General features: G+C 38.5%; 1 protein-coding gene across 2 annotated transcripts in view; it reads right to left on the minus strand.

Moving 5' to 3' along the window:
• The window catches only part of LPIN2 (lipin 2), an 85,803-nt gene that overhangs the window by 19,826 nt on the left and 40,435 nt on the right, over positions 1 to 25,542 (minus strand). For both annotated transcript variants that reach the window (XM_047087092.1, XM_047087091.1), the window contains exons 2-7: positions 22,208 to 22,408; positions 14,376 to 14,471; positions 10,280 to 10,581; positions 3,736 to 3,843; positions 2,930 to 3,056; positions 1,742 to 2,087 (exon numbers count right to left, since the gene is read on the minus strand). In XM_047087092.1, coding sequence (XP_046943048.1) covers positions 1,742 to 2,087; positions 2,930 to 3,056; positions 3,736 to 3,843; positions 10,280 to 10,581; positions 14,376 to 14,471; positions 22,208 to 22,399 — 1,171 coding nt within the window. In that variant the 5' untranslated portion in view covers positions 22,400 to 22,408. The remainder of the gene's footprint in view (positions 1 to 1,741; positions 2,088 to 2,929; positions 3,057 to 3,735; positions 3,844 to 10,279; positions 10,582 to 14,375; positions 14,472 to 22,207; positions 22,409 to 25,542) is intronic.

A 25,542-nucleotide genomic window follows, 5' to 3' on the forward strand; every position in this document is an offset into this window, starting at 1 on the left:
AAATAAAAAAGGTTAATAACAAAAAACAAATGCAACATGTAAACCTTGATGAGATCTTGGCTTGGAAGAAAAATAGCTAAAAAGCTTTTCTTGGTACATTTGGGGAAACATGAATATCAATTCTTCAAGATGACAATTGTCCTGTGGTTATGCAGAGAGTGTTCTTATTCTTTGAAGATGTGTCTTACAGTATTAAAGGTGAAATCTCAAAATGCTTTTGAATGTTTTCAATTTTTTTTTTTTTCAACGTTTATTCATTTTTGGGACAGAGAGAGACAGAGCATGAACGGGGGAGGGGCAGAGAGAGAGGGAGACACAGAATCAGAAACAGGCTCCAGGCTCTGAGCCATCAGCCCAGAGCCCGACGCGGGGCTCGAACTCACGGACCGCGAGATCGTGACCTAGCTGAAGTCGGACACTTAACCGACTGCGCCACCCAGGCGCCCCATGTTTTCAAATGGTTTAAACAATAAAAAACTGTATCTGTGTGAGTGGAGAGACAGAGAAAGCGATGAAGGAAGCAAAGATGCATACAACTACGTAATAAAAAATGAGGGGTGGGGGTGGAGAATGAACCCAACTGAATGGTGGAAACCGCTCAGTGTCCCGATCTCTATCTAGTCACTTCCTATATTATGTGCTAGGAATAGGGTCATTATTTCCTCCAGTCACTATGTGCTAGCAATAGGGGTTGTTATTTTCCAGTGTAATACAAAACATTCACCCTGAAAACTAGATTTTCCTCCCTAACATTTCTTAAAGCAGAATACATGGCCTCTGGTTGCAAAAGTGCTGAGCTCTGAAAAAAGAAGGTCACAAGTTAAGCAGGATCATTACCTGGATGCTCATATTTGGCCACAAATACCCCTGATGGTCAAATTCTTTTATTTTAAATAAGTTATTTCTGAATGACTCTGAAGGTTCATACCTGTAGTACTTTCTAAGTCAGTTTGTGATTATTTAACTTTTCGTGTTCAAATTTTTAAAAAAGTGAATATGGTATTTGGCTATTATGTGACAGTGGGTATTTTCAATTTTTAAGTAAGGCTTTACTTCCATAAAAATAGGGCCAAGGCCAGTGTTCAGACAATGAGTATGTTCTGGCTCTTACTGTACTAAGTATCAATGGACAACTTTATATTTTAAATAGTAAGAATATTCTGATTTATTAAACTTGTTTTCCAAAAGTGAGACGCAGCTGTTGAGCAGCCAAGAGCTGGACCCCATCTTTTAACTATTTTAGAGGAAAAAAAATCAATAAAAAAAAGAGAACACTAATAATTAGCATACATTTATTTATATCCCATGTTACTAGAAAAAAGGACTTAATCTGGCCTCAGCTAACCAGATGCTTTAGGTAAAAACATTTTTCTCTCATCATTTCTTTTTCAACATGTAATTTTTTAGGATTTCACTTCACTCTATTGACATTTAGTCAATAAAGTGGTTAATTTTATGCATTAACTAATTTGAACATGCTCATTAATTTTTTCAATAACTGCTTCCCAAGGGCACACTGAGTAGCAGCAGTCGGGGGAGAACAGGGAGGAAGTCAGAATCCTGCTCCAGTGGCATCTGGAGTGCAGCACGGAAGCCCTATTAAATAAGTGATCCTAACTGTACGGTAAGTTCTGATCAGGGAGTAGAAGTACAAAGGCAGCCATCGAGTATCATTTGAAACACTGAAATAATTTATCATCTAAATTTGCAGTACCTGACGCCAAATTAAACAAATGATTACCTTTCTTCTTTGATGGTGAGTCTACTTTAGCTGCAGGTTTTGATTCTGAGGTAGCCTCCACTAATGATGGATTAGGAAGGTGGTCTGCATCTAACATAGATGAAATCTGAGGAGGCTCCAGGGGAGGTTCGAGAAGTTCTGCAGCAGAAGTTGCACTGCTCATCTGCTTACACGGGGCTCTGGGTTTGGGTTTCACTATGGTACAGACCGTTTCTCCCATGGAAGCATCTTTTTCAACTTCACTTATGAGGTTCTCCTCACTGGGAATTACCCGAAAGTGGGTATTTTCTGATGGTGTAATTGTAGCTGTCCTAGGATGATGATCAGATCTCTCTCTTTTGCTGACCTAAAAAAAGGTGAATTGTTTAAAAATTAAACTATTTTCAAAGGTATTTGTTATAATCTATTTCTTAATCTGGATGCAGGTAAATGTATTCATTTTATTCATAACATTCAGTAAGTATATTACTTTATGTGTGTGACATATTTCATAATTAAGAAGCTGGAAAAATAACTGCATTTGTTCAATATCATGATATTTACAAGAGATCTATTTGTAACTGTTGTACTATGAAGAGTTAAGCACCAGAGAATACTAAGGAATTATGACAATTTTTAGATGCCAAGAGGAAGAATGTTCATTTTCAGGGAGAAAACTTGAGTGCTACGTGAAAGGTTAGCCCTGCTTGAACTACCTCAAGGCTCTGTTGAAACAGCATAAAAGTGGGTAGTCAAGTATCAATGCAAATTACACATATAAGCAAATGTATACTTTTTATAAACTTACAGGGACTAAACATTTTCTCTCTCAAGTAATGTATCTTTCCAATTCTTCTTTCATTATGAGCTGGCAAAAAGTTTTCATAATCAATTTCCTATTTAAAACTTCAGTGTGGAAATCCTAGTTTCCTTTAGGTACCTTTGAGATTTTCCTTATTAAAATGTTAATTAACAATCAACATTACTGACTAACTAGAAACACACAATATAATGCTGGAATCCCTCTGCTGCAAACAGTTATGAAAAATGTTAACTTTGGATTTCTTTTCTGTGACCACACGAGGGCACTACCATCATTTATATTCACGGGCACTGGCTCAGAAATCACCACTCCTCCTTTACTCAAAGACAGAGACACCTCACAGGTTTTTAACTGGACGTACTCCACAGGCAAGTGAACATCAGTACCTTGGTGGACTCTGGGAACCCTCCCCACGTCCACTCCATGTGCGACTCCGATCTGAGCAGGCTCTCGGCAGGTTTTACCTCCAGCTCTGAATCACTCTTAGGACACACTGCTGTTGGGGAATAGGGGCTGTAAACAAGGGACAAAAAAATGTGATGCTTTTAAAGTCAGAAACTTCAGTCTTGCTGAGCTCGACACATTAAAGGAAATATAAGCTTGAATATACCAACTTTATCCAGCCAGTATAAAGACTCCTATTGAAGGGAATATAAATTATTTCTTCCATTTGAGTTCTTTAATAATAATAAAAACAACATCAACCAGGATCTAATGAGGACTTGCTGGGTTCTCTATAAACACTTTATATACATTATCCTTACTGATTCTCACAAGAAACCAACGACAAAGATAATTTTACAGGAGATGAAATGTACAGAAAAGATGGGTTAAATGAACAAAATCAATACATGAGAGAAACTGGATTTAAACACAGAACAAAGTGTGACTGCGCCTTTCTTCACATTATCCATCTACAGTTAATAGTTGACACAGTAAGATCAGAATTTAAGAATTGTAGAGGGCTAAATTCTATGCAGATTATACAGATCTACACTAACTAACATTGTGAGGGTTAAATCATATCAAATTTAGGAACAAAATAATTGAGAGAAAAGGTCCATATTCATGTTAAAAGTACACATTCAGTACTCCTATGAGAGAAATAGGAAATATCATTACTGTCAAATAACAGAAAACCTATTTAATGTATCTTTTCTTAAACAAATGGAGAAATTTTAAAAATACTTACTTGTCTAAAGGGGACCAGTCTCCATCAGATAAGGGGTAATGGTCCCCAGAATGGAAGAGCAAAGGCTCCTTATATTCATCTTCCTTTAAGGAAGCATTTGAAGATCCTCTGTGAAGGAAAAAAACAAAATCAGGAATGATGACACTGTCAGCTTAAAAATATCTCCAAATCTACAGACACATTGTCTAAATGATGCAAATGAAGAAGACCAAATGATTAATAACTAATCCTCTTAGAAGAAAAATATGAAGGAGAAGGGGGATTCACTGATGCCACCATGCCACCCACCATACACTACTGCCATCACTATTTAAATACGGAATAAACAGAGGAAGGACAGAAAAGAATGTGTTTAAAAATGATGTGATTGGGGGCACCAAGGTGGCTCAGCTGGTTAAGCGTCCAACTCTTGATTTCGGTTCAGGTCATGATCTCACAGTTGGTGAGTTTGAGTTTGAGGTCAGGCTCTGCGCTGACAGTGTGGAGCCTGCCTGGGATTCATTCTCTCTCTCTCTCTCTCTCTCTCTCTGTCCCTCCCCTGCTTGCTCGTTTTTTCTCTCTCAATAAATTAAAACTGTGAAAATGATGTGATTAACAATTCCCAGGGTACCTGGGTGTCTCAGTCGGTTGAGCGTCTGACTTAGGCTCAGGTCATGATCTTAGAGTTTGGTAAGTTCAAGCCCCACACATTGGGCTCACTGCTGTCAGTGCAGAGCCTGCTTTGGATCCTCTGCCCCCTTCTCTCTGCCCCTCCCCCACTCATGCTCCCTCTCAAAAACCTAAACATTAAAAGAAAATTTTTCCTTTTATAGCCCTTCAGGATAATTGATTCAAAGGCTTCAAGAGGAAAACTAAGGCTTTATGTATATTTCATTTAATCCTTACAAATCTGAAGATACCTTAGTTTTTTTAAGTGTTTCTTGTGTGTGTGTGTGTGTGTGTGTGTGTGTGTGTGTGTATGTGTGAGTGGGAGGGAGGGAAGGGAAGAAGGGGGGGAGGGAGGGAGGGGGGAGAGAGGGGGAGGGTGAGAGAGAGAGAGAGAGAGAGAGAGAGAGAGAACAAGTGAAAGAGGGGCACAGAGAGAGGGAGACACAGAATCTGAAGCAGGTTCCAGGCTCTGAGCTGTCAGCACAGAGCCTGATGTGAGGTTTGAACTCACGAACCCTGAGATCAATGACCTGAACTGAAGTCAGAGGTTTAACCGACTGAGCCACCCAGGCACCCCAAGAATATCTTATTTTAGATATCAAATAAATCAAGAATCCAGAGAAGTTTAGTAATTTGCCCAGAGTCACAGAGCTAGTAAGTAGCTGTATTCAAAACAAATCCTTGTTCTTTCACTATATTCTTCTGTGTATTAAAGAAAATATAAGACTATGAGCTAAAAACAAGAGTTATGGTTCAAAAATTCAAAAATATTCTAAAAAACTCTTAAAAACATGCAGAACTTATTTTTCTTTTTGTTTGGACCAAGAATTACCTGAGAACTTTCTCCTTATTTGGAATCTACATGACGTGCAGATATGAGGATGATGATACAATAACATAAAAAATGTTTTTTTAAGATTCATACACAGACCTTAGAACTATAGGAAGATGAGGGGTGCCTTGGTGTCTCAGTTGGTGAAGCGTCTGACTCTTGGTTTCAGCTCAGGTCATGAGTTCATGTTTTGTGAGTTTGAGCCCCCTCATCAGGCTCTGTGCTAACACCACACAGCCTGCTTGGGATTCTCACTCTCCCTCTCTCTCCCCCTCCCCCTTGCACATGTCCCCATATTCTCTGTCTTTATAGGAGGATGAACTAATGCCAATAGGGTTTTAATTAATTTACCCTTTGGTTTTTCTTGAATCTGCATAGTTAATGTAACTAACTTGCCATATAACCTTGAAAACATCCCTCAGAAGCACTGTGGGCCCCAGTTTTTCATATTTAGTTGGAAATTTATCACTTGTCCTGTCTATTTCAGAGTTTATATGAGATTTACGCAGTGCATTATGCTGAGAGCTCTGAGAAGTATAAAGAAAAACTATACTTTCCAGTTTGAGAGCTTCTCATAAAAAATTCTACATTCTACCAGGACAGATATTCTACATAAAATGAGAATATCTGTATTTACTTAATATGGCAGACTAAAAATAAAGGTAAAAATCACTTTAATTTTTAATGTTACCTTTCTTCCTTTATATCTTTGTTTAACATGCTCTGCTTTACTACCTCTGCCATGCAATAGTTTTTCCATATAGTTGTATCTTCTAATTTAAGGTTTTCCCAACTCTAATATTTCTCTCAGAAGAATTAAACTCTGGTATAATACCTCATTTCAAGGGGAGAAAAAACCAGTATACTTGAAAAAAGGCAGATATCTAGCTAAAAACATTCTATTTCTCAAAAAATGAACATCAGGAGGGTGTTTTTTTTCAGGTTTTTTTTTTTTTTTTTTTTTGAGAGAGTGCAAGTGGGGGAGAGGGGCAGCAGGAAAGACAGAGAGAATCCCAACCAGGCTCTGTGTTCTCAGCACAGAGCTCGACGCAGAGCTCAATCTCATGAACCATGAGATCATGACCTGAGCCAAACGTTTAAATGACTGAGCCATCCCAGTGCCCCTTAAAAAATGAACATCAAATGGTAACAAAAAGGGAAAATGTGATGCTTATGAATCAGATGTTTATTTGACAAATTTGAAAGGAGAGTAGAGTTTGACGTATCACTATCCATGTGGTTTGAAAGTAGTTTGAAAAGAACAATGTAAAAGTCACAGAAACTTACTTATTTGGCATATATTTCACTGTAGTATAAAAGGTAAGTCAAGAAGAGCTCAGAAAGCAATCTGGTATTAGTCAAATATTGCTGAGAGAAAGAAAGATCAAGATCAGGCACCATTAAGAACTTATACCCCAGGGAAGACATGAAATGGTCTTCTCTGGGCATATCCTGACAAAAATTAGGCCCATTAGTTTAGACGATTATTTTAGGTGATGAAAAAGGTTGCTGATGTTGAGGTTCCCTTTGGTCCCATGATCCATTAAATAAAATAAGGCTTCTAAAAACTTACTAATAAGCACTTTTCAAAATGGCACCTGTGCCTAAGAACATTCAACAGGCTAGGTAGACCATGACAGAGGAACTTAAATTCATGATATGAGGGTAAAAGGGAGTGTAGATATTGGAATGTGAAGACAACAGTACAAACACTGACTACATCCGTGTCAAAATATAGGACAATTACATACATTAACACTGAACAGAGAATTTGCAGTAGGGTAAACAGTTTAACCCTGAGTCAGGGTTGGGGGATGTGGGAGGTCCAGTTGCTGGAGTTCATACTAAGTGTGTATAAGAGAACACTTCAGCCTTCACAGATGTATCTCAACATGGCTTCAAATTCGATACCATTTCATAAACGAATTATCCTTCCTATTCAAAAGCCAACAGCGGTTACACGATGTATATACAACTGACAAAAATCACTCAGTTGCATACTTGCATATTTAAATTCTATAAATACAACTATATGTAAATTATTATCTCAGTTTTTTAAAAGCAGGGAAAAAAAATCAATAGAAAGTTAAAATAAATGGCCTGCTTTATTTAAGTGGGATAAATTAGAGGGACTAAATGAGTCTTTGTCTATTTAACTGGGGGTATTATGTAAGAGATAAATAGGGTTGCTAACCACCATGACCAAAGATTACTAACTCGGTAAACAATATGTTTATCCTCAGCCTTAGCACAGTACTGGTCAATAAATTTCAGTGTGGCTAATGATCTCATTTTGCTTTTGAATATGGGACATTTGCGATAAAAGATAACCTCATAATAGGATTGAAAGGAGCCCTGCAATGTTTCTCTGTCTACTGTGTCAGAAATCAAAGGGAGGAAAGGCAGGGAGCAGGCTGTAAGATTCCAGTCATCAGAGAAGAACATGGAGAGTTTTCTGGAAGCCAGTTATTGATCAGGAGATGAAGTCCGCAGCCTCAGGGCAATAGAGGCTGTTTATAAAAAGTCTTAGGCTCCCTCTACTTAGCTCCCAGATACAACTTGCAAACAAGTCTGCTTTGGTGGATTAAAAGAAGATATTCCTTTCTGATGGTGCAGTCTTAAGCCTCCATTTTTTTTTTTTTAATTTTTTTTTTCAACGTTTATTTATTTTTGGGACAGAGAGAGACAGAGCATGAACGGGGGAGGGGCAGAGAGAGAGGGAGACACAGAATCGGAAACAGGCTCCAGGCTCTGAGCCATCAGCCCAGAGCCTGACGCGGGGCTCGAACTCACGGACCGCGAGATCGTGACCTGGCTGAAGTCGGACGCTTAACCGACTGCGCCACCCAGGCGCCCCAAGCCTCCATTTTTAATAGTGCTGGGTATTTTAAGTATTTCACCAGTGGCATATTTTGTACATTTGCACCCATGATTGTGCTACAGCACCATCCAATCCGAAAAGACTCTTCCCTCCAAAAGACTACTTATCCTAGCTACAACATTTTTAATACATATACACACTAACACATCCTTCCATCCTCTGGAAGGACAAACAAGGCTTCCATGCTACATACAAGTCCATCTTGAGTAAGGGAGAGGCTCACTAGGTACAATTTACACAAAGCTCTCTGTAGTTTAAAGCTCTCCAATTTTCACTTAATGTGTTTCTCCTAGCTATGCAACAGCAACTTGGTTTAAGGGTGGTTTCATCTTTCACCTGCTTCATTCATGGAGCCTCAATTAACCTTAATTCTATTATCCATGAAATTCTTGAAAAGTAAAGAGAATGCTATTTAAGTAGGACACTATTTATCAAAATAAAATAAAAACCACTTTTAGGTATTTCTCTGGAAACAGAATTTCTTTCCTAAGTGGTAGGGGCCTGAGGAGGGGAAGATACTCGAAAGCTGCAAATGTCCCAACCCTATCTGATTTCTAGGTTGCACAACTGCAAAAGCAGTTGACTTCCTATTCTTTTTCTCTGATTGTTTAATATGCTGCTAATACTTTTGATCCCAAGTATCTTTCTCCAAATTATTTTAGAATCTACTGAGTTGGAAGGGGCCTTGCAAACCACATAGTTCAATTCTCTTATTTCACAGATTAAAAAACAAAGGTCCAGAGTAATCAAGTGGCTGCTATTCCACAATCAAAAACAGAAGAGGCCCAGTCTTCTACCTTTTAGCTCAGTGCTTATTTCAGTATACACCTGACCTGAATTCTCAAGACTATTACATTTTGTCCTTTTTTTTTTTTAAGTCCTAATTTCTGTTGGCTGCATAATTAAGCAGATCCTTTTTTAAAGGAGATTTTAGGAAAGAGTTCCTCCACGTGGCAGTATCTATGATCCACGTAATCCAGAGAAAAAGCAAACCACCAAACTCCTGAAAATTATCATAAGCGACTACTTCACAAGCATTCTGACATGCCTGCTTACCAAGCAAGCAAGGTTCTGGCTCAGAGAGAAAGAACTAACAACCATGAACTGTTGACCAAATCAGTATTCTGACAGATTTGGCTGAAGCAGGCAGTTGTTCACACAATCTAGAAAGTAAGGCATGCACTACTATATCTGCAATGCATTCACTTTCAACATTAATTTTGTAAATTAATTCCTTTAGAATAATGATTCTTGTACATTTATCAGGTAACTCTGCATATGTTTTAGAAATGTTTTAACTTCCTAAACTGAAGCTGCAGGTTGTTCAAGAGTTCTAAACTTTGCTCAGTTGTGTTATGATAAAGGACACGAATAAACTTTAAGGGCAAAAGTGTTACTTCAGTGTCCTTTCTGGTGGATCTTGGAAAAAACTGTAGGTAGAACTTCAGGGTCACTGTGGGCAACAACTTCTTGTCCAATGCTCATCAGTAAAGTAAACCACCCCATGACACACATATGGTCCTCTTCCAATGCCACAGCAGTCACTGAGTGAACAGGTGGAAGATAACCTTTTACAAATTGAACTCTTGAACAAAAAAATACATGTTCTACCCCCTAACTTTCCAAACCCAGTGCTGACCTAAAAATTGGCATATTTGAGCTCTTCTACTGAGCTGGTAAATAAGTGGTCAAAGATTTCTCACTTGAAAAAAAACCACCACCACACACACAAAAATCCTCCTTTCCTTTTCAATTTACTGGGAATGTTTTGATGATAAACTCAAAATAAAAACTCTAAACTTCTCAGAAACAGGTGAGATACCAAGACTACTGAGTAGGGATATACACCAGATGTGGCCTCAGGGCCATGTCACTAATTCAGACCTTCTTTGTAACTTACAATTTATTTGGCTTTTGGAAACCTACTGATGGAAAGACACACACTGCCAGTCTGCTTCAAGTGGTATGTCAATACCACAGCAGGACGTCTGATGGCAAATTTTATAGAATAGCAGAAAGGAAAAAAAAATGCCTCTTACACTGATTCCACAATAAATTGTCATGGGGAAAAACAAGTGCAAAACTCACACTGCAGATCCATGAAAGAAACAACAACAATTCACTGTACCTGAGCTCTGCCCATAGTGTGTGTGGATGCCTGACAACCACACTAAGAGCCCTACCTTGCTGACTGGGCCCCCTTGTCATCGTCAGAGCTCATTTCCACATCCACGGTATCTTCTGCAGCAGGAGAAGCGGTCTGGTCTTCCTTCTTACTGTCCTGTTTGCATTTCTTTCTCCTTCGTTTTTTCTTTTTCACAGAACTTGAAGTGAAAACTGTTTCCGTTTCCAACATGTGGGAGATGTCTGAACTCTGAGATGGTCTTTCATTTCCACCAGATTTCATCAAAGGAGTATCGATATCTTTAAAGAACTGATCTTCAGTAGGAATTGGTGAGGTGGCAAGGTAGGCAGGAAGCTTTTCCTTAAGGAGAACATGGAGAAAGAAAAGTTGTCCCTGACAAAGTGGACAGCGAATCAAAACAATAATGAACTCTTTGCATATCTAAATTCACAGTGGTAGGAAGAATACATAGTCCTTAAAGGTAAGAATGTCACACTGAACTATGTTACTGCCCACTCTATTCTGAATAGGTCTTTACCCTGGTACACACAGATAATTCATCTGGTCCATGTAACTGAATATATTTGAAGGAACCAATATACCAAATCAGCACACACACACACCAAAACTGTAATTAAAGCACAGCCAGTTAAATGTTCTATAAAGGGAAGTTCAAAGCAGCAACAGCAGCATTCCAAGGAGGCAATACGAAGCACTCTGTCAAAAACTTACAAAGAACAGTAACAGGATAAAGCGGAAGGCAGGGATCAGGAACACCCCATCAGACAGGGGGCAGTAGGACAGGTAAGTGAAGTGAGGATCTCCGGTAAATTGTGTTTGCTAAATTAAATGAGGGTGAAAAGGTGATTAAAATACACAATACCCTGTTACAAATGAAGTTGGCAGATTTTAAAACTGTAACGTTATTTAAAACATCCTTTCAGGGGCGCCTGGGTGGCGCAGTCGGTTAAGCGTCCGACTTCAGCCAGGTCACGATCTCGCGGTCCGTGAGTTCGAGCCCCGCGTCAGGCTCTGGGCTGATGGCTCAGAGCCTGGAGCCTGTTTCCGATTCTGTGTCTCCCTCTCTCTCTGCCCCTCCCCCATTCATGCTCTGTCTCTCTCTGTCCCAAAAATAAATAAACGTTGAAAAAAAAAATTTAAAAAAAAAATAAATAAAAATAAAACATCCTTTCAGGAATTCAAAAGAAGAAAATAAGGCCCAACAGTTAGAAATAAACTCGTAATTTAATATCAAATAAATGACCAAAGTCTGGTGTTCAGAAGATTAACTTCGTAGTTACTGGCTTCACCCCTTTGTATCATGGGGGAAATGGAAGGTAGGTAACATATAAATTAACTTCAAGTAACTTAGAATACTCAAGTTTTTACATAGTAGTCCTGAAAATGAGTGAATTTCTGTAATTGTTCTAAATCAAGCTTTTGAATTTGGCTTTGATAGACATATTACCCCGGAGCCAAAATTCTGTTTATCCAGCACTGTGATGACAGGATACTATTCCACATGTCCCCAGGGCACCCAAGTTACAGGCTGTGGTCTCTGACTTCCAGGGCCTTTTATTTTTTTTTTTTTATTATTATTATTATTTTTTTTTTCAACGTTTTTTATTTTTGGGACAGAGAGAGACAGAGCATGAACGGGGGAGGGGCAGAGAGAGAGGGAGACACAGAATCGGAAACAGGCTCCAGGTTCCGAGCCATCAGCCCAGAGCCTGACGCGGGGCTCGAACTCACGGACCGCGAGATCGTGACCTGGCTGAAGTCGGACGCTTAACCGACTGCGCCACCCAGGCGCCCCCAGGGCCTTTTAATTCAATGGTCTTTTTTATTAATTGTATAAATAAAGTTTACTGGTACTTTTTAAAAATTTTTTAATTTGAGAGAGACAGAAAGATAGAGAGAGAGAGTTCATGCACGAGTAGGGGAGAGGGGCAGAGAAAGAGACAGAATCTTAAGCAGGCTCCGTGCTGAGTGGAGGGGGCTTGATCCCACAACCCTGAGATCGTGACCTCAGCTGAAATCATGAGTCAGATGCTGAACCGACTGAGCCATCCAGGTGCCCCAAAGTTTACTGGTACTTCTTAAAAGCTATTTTGTCTCTGGTGGTGTTTCCTAGTTCTATTATAGCACTATGTGTATTGTGTTGGGGGTGATGAAATAACCTAAATCTCTATCAGTACAAGAATGGTTAAATTGTGGTGTATCCATACTATGGATGATTGTGCAGCTATTAACAGGACAGGGTTAGATACAGAACTACCAGCTTGAAAAGGATGATGATCTACAGTTTAGATGAGCAAAGTCTGAGAGAAACAAGTATGTAAATAAATGGCAGCCAGATGGGTGTTGGTAATGCTTATCCCTTTTTTTTTTTTTTTTCAACGTTTATTTATTTTTGGGACAGAGAGAGACAGAGCATGAACGGGCGAGGGGCAGAGAGAGAGGGAGACACAGAATCGGAAACAGGCTCCAGGCTCTGAGCCATCAGCCCAGAGCCCGACGCGGGGCTCGAACTCACGGACCGCGAGATCGTGACCTGGCTGAAGTCGGACGCTTAACCGACTGCGCCACCCAGGCGCCCCGCTTATCCCTTTTATAACTGTAAACTCCTGGAGAGTGGGGGCATATTTTATTCATAGTATGTGGCATAGAGTAGTAATGTTGGATGAATTAATATTTAAAAAAAAAATTCACAGAGAAGCATACGAAAGAAAATCTGAATAATTTGGTGATACATGGGATAGGCAAAAGGGGCTGGAAAGCTGACACTCTCCAAGTTAACCTTACTAAGCATAGTTGTAAGTGGAATCATCAGAAATGACCACGAGAACCACGTAACAAATGATCGATAACCCAGCCCTCTCGCTCACTGATTTACACAAAGCCTAATCAACCAATGTCCTGAAATATACATGATTTTAAGGAACACATCAAAAATATTTTATTCCTGGGGCACCTGGGTGGCTCAGTTGGTTAAGCGTCCAACTCTTGATTTTGGCTCAGGTCATGACTTCATGGTTTGTGAGATTGAGCCCTGCATCAGCTCTGCACTGGCAGCGTGGGGCCTGCTTAGGATTCTCCCTCTCCCGCTCTCTGCCCCTCCCCTGCATCCATGTGTGTGCTTTCTCTCTCAAATAAATAAAAGTTAAAAAAACATATATTTTATTCTTGTGGTAACTCATTTATTGTATCATTCTGCCTCTTGCTTCTGTCTCTGATGAGGAAAAACTTTGATAAGGCCAAGCAAACACAAACAAGGTAATATAAAAACAAGTAATTAATAAGTACTAAAAAAAAGACTGCTCTGGACTGTTTTCATAACCATACTTTGCACTGATGCTTTACATACTGGTATCTAAATTGTTGGTTTCTCTCTAAACTAAAAATGATAAACAATCTCATTCTATTTTTTGGTGACTTTTCTTCTTTGAAAACCCCAAAAAAGTAGTCCTGTATCCTTAATAACTTGAAGGTTATCAGTTTTGCTGAGATTTTATTCTTTATGATGACAGCTAGAAGATGCCTCTTCTAAGATCCATCAAAAACAGTTTACCACCATCAGTGGATACATGGGGTGAAGGGGCGGGGAGGAACAAACTGTTCTCTCTTACTTAAAGAAGCCAAACATGCAATAATGGTTTAAAAAGATACAGGCCAATTAATTTAAATCTCTGGAGACCATAATAAACTCATTCACAAGCCTATTCAAGATTAGCGATCCAATGTCCCTAACCAAAACGGTTAAACATGTTTTCCAAGTTTAAAGGTCACACATGTACAAACACACACACAGCCTGCAGAGAGATATGCCTTCATTACTTAGGTGGAACTAACTTCCAGTCAAGGTGTAAACTGTAACAGATACTAAATAAGAAAGCTCACTAAAGACAGAGAAAAAGAGCAAGTGCAAGGGCCTTCTATACGCTCTCTGTATTCTGACACTTGGTGCTGAGAAAAGAGCCTCACTCACTCTAGCTCCTTTCTGACAGCTTAGTTCTTCAACCTAAAACTAAAGCTGGTTTAACCTGCAACAATCACCTCTATAACTAACCATGAAAACTGAACACTTCTGTCTGGGGACAGATCCTGGAGCCTGAATACAATGTGTAAAGTAAATGTGGCCCACTAGAACTTACATATTCCTCTTCAGTCTCCTCCACAAAGAAAGCTTCCCCATTGTCACCCAATTTCATGTGAAGATCCACTGCATCGCCATTGATTTCTATATCAATCTAAGAAGAGAAAGTATGATTTAGTATTAAATCTTTCATTCATGCTAAACGAAGCCTAAATTCTGGGTTCTCAAGCCAAACTTAGTATTGAGGTTCCTGGAGTGATAGTCTCTGAGAAACACTGCTACCTGCCCCACCAACCTGCCTTAAAAAACCAAACAGATCTGGGAAGGAAGGGGATAGGTAACCAGGGATTGAAAGAAAATATTGTATCATTTTTAGAACATAAAATCTTGTACTTAATTTCCCAAATGGCATAAAATAGAGAAACGTTATGGTCAACAAGCAATTGAGCACTTCCAGAGTTACACCACAGACAGGCCTCAGCTGGCACGCTTCAGACAACCACAAATTTCAGTTAATGCAGTATGTTACCTGTAACTCCAGAGAGCACAGACTTCATTGCCAGCTCTCTGTCTACAGATCACTACATAAAAACAGATGCCCAGCATGACTGGTAACCCATCGCATCACTTTTTCAAAAAGTGCACTAGTGACTAGCGCACCAAATCTATTATTACTCAGTTCAGGCACAGACAGCAAAGCTTGTAGTGGTAGTTGTCTTCTTGTTTCCCACTGATAAACCCATGTGACATTTTATAAAAATGGATAATTAAGAGGAAACTGGCCAAGATCAAAATGACACAAACTAAAAGTAACATTACTGGAAGTAAACTTCAAACTGCATGTCAACAGTTACAGAAGAAATAGCTGACTGCGGGAATGGGGACCCTGCTGCCACCTGAAAGGCTCAACATGTGCAGCCAGAGGCACCTGGTGAAGGCAGGCTCATCCACACAGAGGAGCAGAGTGGCTGTGACAAAAAGGATGAAGATGGCCCAGAGGAAGTGACGTGGGCAAAAAAAGTCCACACTGAAGGAACTCTGACATACTTCATGACACTGAATGTTTCAGAGCTGAAAACCTGAAAGGTGATCCAAATTCAGAAAAGCATACGAAAATTTGCCAACACGAGAGATGCTTGTTCGGTATCCTAAGTTTTACATCAAGAAGGCAAGCACTGTTCAAACCAACTAATCTTGCTAAGTTATTTTACAAAGAAGACATGTTAGTTCTCAATGTTCCTAATGTTTTAAATTGCAGTGTACTAAACACCAACTTACTATTTTTCATTTTCTTACACATTTTTAACTGACAATAGAAAGTTTTTACAAAAATTTGTAAAATTCATGGAAAAATCCTAATTTTTCTCAGTTATTAAGTTTGCTTTGGGTTTTGACTTGCCCAGTCATTTTTTCTATGTATATATTTTTTATGAATAGAATTTATTGTCAAATTGGCTTACATATAACACCCAGTGCTCATCCCAACAAGTGCCCTCCTCAATGCTCATCACATATTTTCCCTCTGCTCCAACCCCCTTCCACCCTTAGTTTGTTCTCTGTATTTAAGAATCTCTTGTGGTTTGCCTCCCTCCCTCTCTGTAACAATTTTTCCCCTTCCCTTCTCCCATGGTGTTCTGTTCAGTTTCTCAAGATCCACATATGAGTGAAAACATATGATATCTGTCCTTCTCTGACTTATTTCACTCAGCATAATACCTTCCAGTTCCATCCATGCTGCTGAAATCTGCCCAGTCATTTTAATGATCTATACGACCATGCAAAGTAAGGACTGTTTATATATAATATTAAATACTACTTACCACTTAAAAATAATGTAGTCGTTCATCTGTAGACTGTGAATAAATGTTTTTAAACATCTTATAATAATAAATGAACACCAACTTTCGAAACTCTTACAGATAAACTTGTAAACTCCAGTTTTAGACTGGTTCAGGGGACATAAAAACGAAAGTACAGAAAAATGTAATACGTATATAAATAGAGTAGTCCACAATTTAAGTGTTCTTAACTTTGCAAAACCATTGGGTTTTTCCCAGTGAGGACCAATTAATTATCCCTTCTGACACTGAGTGCTGGGTCACATCAGGTCAGTGAAGATCATTAACTGAAACATGTTGTCAAAATGCTTATTATAAAAATCCTGTTAGTAACATAACCACACTAAGGGATAAGGAATAAAACTAAATATTCTAAGACTAAAGACAAAAAGCACTATAAACAAATATTGTAGTAATTAAAAAAAATCACAGAGATGTGGGTAACAATTCTAAAACTATTTTATGTGTATTTTAGGATTGAACAAATAAGTAAACATATTGTAGGTAATAAGAGCCATGTTTCTGTCAGAAAAAGAAGTTATAAATAAGGAGATGAGAAGGAACCTTCTAGGGATGGACTGGAATCAGAGGAATCAGTGTGAACTCATAATTTTTACAGACAAATGTAGGTACACGTATTTACATACAGAAATTTTCCAGCTCTGCCTGCTGACAGGGCCTAGAGGCAATGACACCTCAGTAATGAGCACACCTAGTGACCAGATGCTTTGTTTCTAGACACGATTCTCTAATAAAAGGAACCACTGCTCCTCAGAGAAACAAAATAATTACATTCCAGGGCTGAGGCAGGTAAAGTAGATTCTTGTCAAATAGCTCATGGTGCCAAAAAGTAAGGAAGTGCTCAAAAAATGATGGGAACATATCAAAAGGACTCAACCTGAAGGAGCTACCTACTAATTGCCAAACCTGGGACAATTTGAGCAACTACATAATGATAATAATGGATTATAACCCAAAGAGTAAAATTAATATTCAGAAGTCCATACTGATCTGAATAAATAATTGAATAAGTAAACAGAAGGATAGCTCTTTGATACAGTAGAATTTCAGTTAATAAATGGAGTAGAAAGGATGGAAAACAGAAAATCATTTGGCAAACACCACAGTAATAACTACTGCAAGCAAAATTCATCAATGTATGGTAAAATCCATGGGTGGAAGTACGATGAAAACCGGTATATTTGCACAATCTCCAAGTTTCTTCCCACAAATAAATTTTTAGACGAGGAACCTAGTAGACACCACTAACCAAGGGATCAAAGTTAACATCACCAATAATGAGATACGGCACCATGATGGGCTTCCTAAGATGATATACTGAGAAGGGCACACTATCACTCTGTGTTATTCTTCCCCAAATGAGAAAACATCAGACAAACTCAAACTGAGGGACAATGTACATAATAACCATTCTGTCCTCCTCAAAAGTCAAGGTTGTAAGGAAAGACAGAATGGTTACAGAATATAGAATGAAAGTAATGTGGGATCCTGGATAGGATCATAGACAAAAAGACCATAGTGAATCTGAATAAGGTCTTTAGTTAATAATATTATACCAATGTTAACTGCCTAGTTCTGATAAATTGTACCACGGTCATGTGACATGTCAACAGTAGGGGAAGAAGTGGGTGACAGATACAGAAACTATTTAAAATACATTTGCAACTTGTTAAACATCTAAAATATAGGAGTTAAAAATATGCTAATGTCATTAAAAAACTGACTCAGAACAGTCACAGACTGGAAGAGACTGTGAGGACAGCTAAGTGTTCCATGTCATGACTACAGTGATGCTTTCATGAGTGCACCTATGGTAAAAGTTTTAAAATTATATCCTTTGAATATGTGTTACTGTGTTAATTACAAAATGAAAAAAGCTCTTAAAAAAGGAAAAAAAATTATAACAGAAAATGAGAAAAATAGGCAACTATTAAATACAAAATAACAAAATCCTATGCAAAAGAAAATTCCTGTTTAAGATGTTAACAAAATTATTATTTTGTAAGAAACTCATTTTTCTTTCACTTTTTAAATTTTTTTAAAATCTTTTTTTATTTTTGAGAGAGAGAGAGACACAGCGCAAGCAGGGGGGAACAGAGAGGGAGGGAGACACAGAATCTGAAGCAGGCTTCAGGTTCTGAGCTGTCAGCACAGAGCCTTATGCAGGGCTCGAACTCACCAACAGTGAGATCATGACCTGAGCTGAAGTCAGACACCCAACCGACTGAGCCACCCAGGCGCTCCGCCCCTCTTTTACTTCTTAAAAGAAAAGGGTGCATAAAATAAGTTTCCACAGGACAAACATTAATTCATTTCTCAACTAAGTTCTTCATGTTTTAGATTACTGTGAATATTTATGGCTTAAATAAAGCTGGGCATGACATGGAATCTAACGCTTCCAAAACCAAGTAGTGCAACAAATTCCTGGGCTAAAAAAATATTATTTTCAGGTTAAGTTTAAAATGTGTTTCATAATAAACTGGTTGAAGTCACATAAGCATCTAGAATCATCTATTTCCGAAGCAGCTCTAATAGCAGCAGCTTCTACAGAGGAAAAATGTTTTCTAAGTTCCATGAGGGCTGATGAAGTAAAGAAATAGATATATTTTCCTAGACTGTAAGAGCAAGGGGACTGGGAAAACTAAATTTGCTCCATAATGCCAAGTTTTAGGTTTCTCAGGATGACTTAAATACTTAATTGCATTTTTTCAACTAGAAGTTGGACATAAAAATAATTGAAATCATCATTTGTTTATTGATTTGTGGTTGTATAAATTCTTTAAGTTAAATTACACACAAATTAAATATTAAAGTTATTTTACCTTTCATAAAAAAACAACAGATTCAAACTAGTATCCTTCAAATTTTTCATCTTTGTAGGTTATCCATTTATCCTAGGGAGCTAGGAAAATAGAACAATGCCTCTTTCAGAATGCAGTCTGGTTTTAAACCATCTTAAAAAAATTCACCCTTCATTTATAGCCTGTCTAACTTTAGTGATCAAATATGACATTTTCCAATATGACTAGTCTCTTATTCTGCCTCTAAATGGAGTTTGGGTACCCCCAAATTAAATCTAACATCAAATTGCGGCAATACTAAGGGTACTAAAAGAATATGCCAGAAGCTCTTTAAGTAACAAAGCAAAAATATTAAGGAATATTTTGAGAGATGGCACCAAATTGGAATAAATGCTTCCCAAGGTGATTATTTTATTTTTTTTTAATTTTTTTTTATCAAGGTGATTATTTTAAAGAGGGTACTCATTTTGATGTACTAGTCCTTATAAACTGGTATCTAAAACAATATTCCTATCTACATAGTCTTACTTCCTACACTGTGGCTTAATCTTGCTCAATATATATGACTGAGATGTTGAAATAGAACTGATTTACTTTTTAGAAATACCTGCTATAGCAGACACTTGTTTTGGCATACCACTCTTCAGGTAAGAGTATCAGTGGTGTCTTCTGGAGATCTCCTCATCCTCTATTTCAGACAGTTTCAGGCGTGGCTTCATGGGGCTGCTGTCCAAGCCAAGCCAATCAGTACATTCCACCCCAGCTATAGTGACTGGTCTGCAAGGTACATGTGACTCAAGTCTGACAGGGAGATTAAACACTGATACTTCTGTGGGAAGAAGCAGGTCTCTTTCCCCTAGGGTTGCTGAGTTCATGGGAAATAAGCCAGGAGGTACTGTGGCCATCTTGCATTAGAGAGAGCATACACAAAAGGAGGCAGAGCTGAGAGGTGGGCAGAGAAAGGGTTCTGGTTAACACCCTCAAAGACCTGATTAATTCAAATGCTCCTGGACATTAGTTATGCAAGCCAATAAATTCCCTTTTTTTGCTTAAGCTAGTGCGAGGTGGATTTTTGTCACCCACAATGGAAACTTCCTGTCTAATACACTGGATTATTTAACTTTGATAAGTAATCAAATCATTAGTTTTGCGTTAAATCAACAAAATTAGTGTTTTAAAAACAGCAACTGCAGGTTTACCTTCTGAAATTCAACTCGGGTTATGAAATATACTGGGAGTAGTGGTGTTCTATCAAACAAAAACATACCAGTGACAGTGGGAAAATTATTATACGGTATCTCCCTAACCAGAAGCTTTAAGATGATTATGATTTCCAGTCCAGCTGCCACCATTATAGGTGTCACCATAATTGGGGTCTTAGTGTAAAATCAGTGAGTAGCTTTCCCTAGTCCAAACTGACCTAAAATAAGACAGTTAATCCAAACTGCCTGAGTATCTCAAGGCAGACATGGTTCTGGTTTTACTGTCGCAGGAAAGCTGTGTTTCAGTCAAAGAGCCAAATTTCTGCTCAAACACATCCTTTGAGCTCCTAGGGGTACTAGCACAAAAGAAATTTTCCCTTTTCCTGTGTCTCATGGACAGACTATTAAAATCCAAGGGTTTGACAAGATACAGAATACAGTCATTTGGGTAGCCTGGTACTGAACTTTTACTTTCTTAATTAGAGGCACACAGCATGTAGAAAGAGGTATGTTGTCTGTCCGGTCACCATTTATAGATACACAAATGCTTACATATAACATCAGCCTGCAGATTCCATTCTGAAAGGCCAAAAGACTTAACCAATCTACTGATCAAAATCCAGATCACAGAAAAACAAACAAAAGTGCCATATAAGCCATTTCCTGAATAGATCCTTGCACAACTAATGGGAAATTTCAGCGCATAAACAATTTTGTACAGATTCTCCCAAAGCAGATAAAAACTGAAAGTACTATACGTTAGTGTTACTGGCTAGAAATAAAAAATTCCAAGAAGCTAAACTGTGGCTAAACACTGTTTTGCAAGGGAAAGTTTCCAAGTTACTAAGTGAATTGCGACTGCTTTTGGTTTCCAAAGGGTGTCTCTGAACAGAGGCCGACCATACAAACCCTGCCATCCTACAAGGTGGTTCTCCAGTGAAATACTGATTTATAACACCTCGGAAAAAAGATGTGTGTTTTGAGGGCGGGGGGGGGGGGGGCAAGTGGGGAGAATATATAGTTGTGTGCAACCCATAAGCCTTTTCTTCCATCCCCCAAAAAACTTAAGTTTAATTAAAACACAAATTTCTATTTTATAGAATAAGATTAGCTATGCAAAACAGCCAAAATCTGAAAATAGATGATTCGAATTATGCCAGTGGTCCTCTAACATCTAGTTCTGTGACCCAAAATGGTGTAGATCTTTCATTGTGCTTTATAATCCTGACAAAATCTCCCTCCATTGTTTAGGTAAATAATGTGGGGTAAGAGCAGAAGGGTAAAAAAATACTACCATGTACCTGCAAAGTTTTATTACTAGCTCAATTTTCTAACTTGATTGACATCAAATATACTAACATGTCTTACCATTGTTCCAATATTTGAAGGAGAGAGGATGTAAGAAAAAGGAAAATACAAATTATCTTCTTTCTAAATGAACCTTCCCTGAAATAAAACTAAACGCCAACAAGCCCATGATGTGAGTTTGCATTTAGTAAGATCTGGAGACAAGTCCTGGTATCACTAACAAAATTTAAATACAAATAAGATTCAACAGCTTTCTCAAAACAAGGAAAACTGGCATTAATTTTACTTAAACAAATGTAATGTATTCTTGATTACCTCAGTCTATTCCATTCATAAACGGTATGAAGCCACTGCTCTAAATATTTTAAAGTAGTATATAAGGTAAAGAAACTTTTTCTAAATATACCTAACATTCTCCATTTACAACTCCAGTTTCTCTATTTTGCTCCTCTGAGCTGCAACAAATGGGATTATCAAGATAATTTTCAGCTTTTTTTCCCCCTTGGAGAGACTTTCTATGCTTATGAATTCAGCAGCAACTTCAAAATAAAACATAAAGGCTGACTTCTCATATGATTATCTTCAACATTATACAGGTTTTCCTTAAAAAAAAAAAAAAAAAAAAAAAAAAAAGAGCCAGAGAGAGTACACAGGAACAACTTATTCTGTTCCCATCTAACCTTTCACCCTTCTTGAGAACAAGCTGTCTCCTGTACTCACCACTTTCTCTTTGGATCTCAGGACTCCCAGCTTCCCAAATCGAACGTGAAAAGGCGAACACTGATAGGTGCCATCCTGCTGTCGCACCACAATGACATCGATGCAGCCAGACAAAGTAGCTTGGTTAATGCCCTTGTAGAGTTCCTTCACAGTGACAATCACCTGCCCAGCCAGCTGTCCCACATAATTCATGGTTTGAAACTACAAAAGACAGGGAAAAAAAAAATAGATGAGACAGTAACACTGAATCTGTGGATCTAATGACAGAGAAAAAAACAGTGGTGATTAAAAGTATATTGAGCATTTGTAGGTCATATTAGATATTGTTAACTGTGCTGATCTTGAACCAGTTAGTCTCACGCTACCACTGTTTTTACACAATTCCACACAACGACAAAATCAGATGGTTCTCCTTTGTATCATGAGAGGCTGTCCCAGCCAGGGCCTGAGGCATGCCACTAATTCACTTCTCTCCTCACCCCAGCTGGGTTAATTCATTCATTCTTTAGACATCTATTTAACTGTCATTCCCTCAGAGGAGCCAGGTTTGATTTTCTTTTGTAGGGCTGATCATGATTCTAATATATTAATTATCTGTGTACTGTATGTGCTTCCTGCTCCAACTCAAATTCCTTCCCCAACATTGCCAAACTGTAAAATTCTAAGTTCCCTTTCCTTTTCCATCATCATGGATTCTGCTAGCTACCAGCAGGGGTGTCCCTCTGAAATTTAGAACCTGCACAGAACCATCAAAGAACCCGGACTACCACCACTGCCCTCTTGACCAAGATCACTAGGAACCTGGGGCAACTGCATCCACTCTGGCCACAGCAGCCAAGCAGAAAAAATGACCAAGGATCACATCTGGGAGAAACCAGAAAATCCACTGTTTCTGCTGAAGACAAATGAGAGATGAATTTTCTACCAAACTCTACAAAAACTGAATATGGTTCAGAGGCATGCTAGATTAAATAAACAAACTCTGGGTGAGCTAGACTGGGTCTAACCTATTTATAGTGTTATTTTTATCAAAAATCCCCTCAGTGCTTGAACACAACTCACTAGAACATACATTCATGTTCTATAAAGTTCAAAGTACAGAAAAGGGTTTTAATCTTGTTGGTCAACTACAATTAACTAGTCAAATCGGGATCACTATGCTATAAAAGGATCCTCCAGAAAAGGTTAAAGATGGACATGAATGTGCACCTGACCCAGGCTGCAGGGTCGCTAGGAAATGCTTGCTTCCTCTGCCCCACATCCGCTGTGGCTGAGGCTAGGGCTGGCTTTATCTGACCACAGGTTGGGGCGCCTACCATATAGTATGCAATGAAGACCAGCAGGGAAGTCTCCTTGAATCCCTCTCAATTCTTTTACTAATTAGAAAAAAATAGCTCTTTAGTCCTAACGTTATCAAATTTCATCTCCACTTATCAAATACCACCACATTTCATTCATTAGACACCAACAACCCTAGTATTATGTCAAAGCACAATTCAGCAAGTCATTCGCCTGGGGACAGGAGGGACATAGACCAAACAAGAGATCCTCCGTGGCTCTGGCTAAGCCAAAGGCCAACTTTCACTGAACCAGAGAAAAGACAATTTATTCTCCAGATCATTCCTCATAAACACATCTGTCTCTTTACCCCCAGCTTTTCAGGTGCCTTAAGCTTGAAGTTACATGCACAGAAAAGCTACCAGAGATCACATTCTATGTTGTGAGAGAAGTCCAAAGCTGAAATGGGAGAAAGAATGCTACTCCAGTGGGAAAACTTAGGGGTGTGCTAAGACATGTGCCTCCAGAGAAACTCACCCTACTCCTCACAGGTGAGCGAGTGCCTGCTGGCAGTGCCCAGATTGCACTCAGACATTTTTTCTGCTCTTATACACAGATGAATGTGTAATCAAGACCCATCAGTTTTATACTACTGAGCACAGCCACAATTTTACCCCGGAAAATTTTTTGAGTATTTTAAAGCTAATGTTACAAAGGCCCCAAAATGCACCTCCAGAAGAGATGGCTCTGAGGATGTACACTGGCTGCAAAATTTACTACTAAATAAGGTAGTATCCTTTATAAAACAGTTGCAAGTTAGTTTTGATTTTGGTTTTAGAATAATTCATTAGGTAAGGCCAAATTAAGCATATACCAAGTGCCCAATAATTATTTCTTCAATGAATAAAGGATCAAATGAACCATCAATAAATGAGACAAAAAAAAATTAGAAACATGTGTAGGGAGGAAATACTGTTTCATCAGAATATTTGTATTACATCTCATTTTTAAAAATTAATCTTTTTTGTTTCGCAGTAACTATAGTTTTGCATGCATGCAATTTTAAGAAATACAAAGAGATCCCATGTATCCTTTAAGCCAGGTTCCTCCAACATCTTGCAAAATTCTAGTGCAATATTACAATCAGGGTACCAACACTGATTCAGTTAAAATTGAGAACATTTCCATCATCCTAAAGATCTTTCCTATTGCCACATACACCCAATTCCCTCACTCTCTCCTTAATCCCTGGAGACCATTAATTCTGTTTTTCGTTTCTGTCACTTTTGACCTTTTTAAGAAAGTTAGGTATATAAGCTTTTGTCATTCATTGCCTTTTCCCTCTTATACTGCTATGGAGACTCATCCAGGTTGTTGCATGTATCAACAGTTTGTTCCTTTTTATTGTGAGGCAGCACTGTATAATACGGAGGTACCATAGTTTGTTTAATTACTCAACTGTTGAGGAACACCTGAGTGATTTCATGTTTTTGAGTATTACAGTTAAAATTACCATAGCACTCATGTACAGGTTTTTGTGTGAAAATCAATTTTCAAGGGCGCCTGGGTGGCTCAGTCAGTTTAAGTGTCCGACTTCAGCTCAGGTCATGATCTGTTTGAGCCTCATGTCGGGCTCTGTGCTGACAGACAGACCCTGGAGCCTGCTTTGGATTCTGTGTCTCCCTCCCTCTCTGCCCCTCCCCCGCTCATGCTCTGTCTGTCTCTCTCTCTCAAAAATGAATAAACATTAAAAAAAATTTTAAGAAAATCAGTTTTCGAATTGACTAGAATAATCCCCCCCGGGGATGTGACTGCTGGGTTCAATGAGAACTGCGTGCTTAGTTTTCAAAGACACTGCCACCAGAGTCACTGTACCATTATACACCCCCACAAGCAATGTCTGAGAAATGTAATTTTTCTACATCTTTGACATCATTTGGTACTTTTTTATTTTACCATGATGACAGGTACAGGTGATATTAGTTTTAATCTGCATTTCCCTAATGGCTAATGACGCTGAACATCTTTTCATATGCTGACTTGCTACCTGAATATCT

This window comes from Lynx rufus, unplaced genomic scaffold (genome assembly GCF_022079265.1).
Source record: "Lynx rufus isolate CCGP_SWC_20201006 ecotype Redwood Valley unplaced genomic scaffold, mLynRuf1.p SCAF_22, whole genome shotgun sequence".
In the NCBI taxonomy this organism is placed as follows: Eukaryota; Metazoa; Chordata; class Mammalia; order Carnivora; family Felidae; genus Lynx; species Lynx rufus.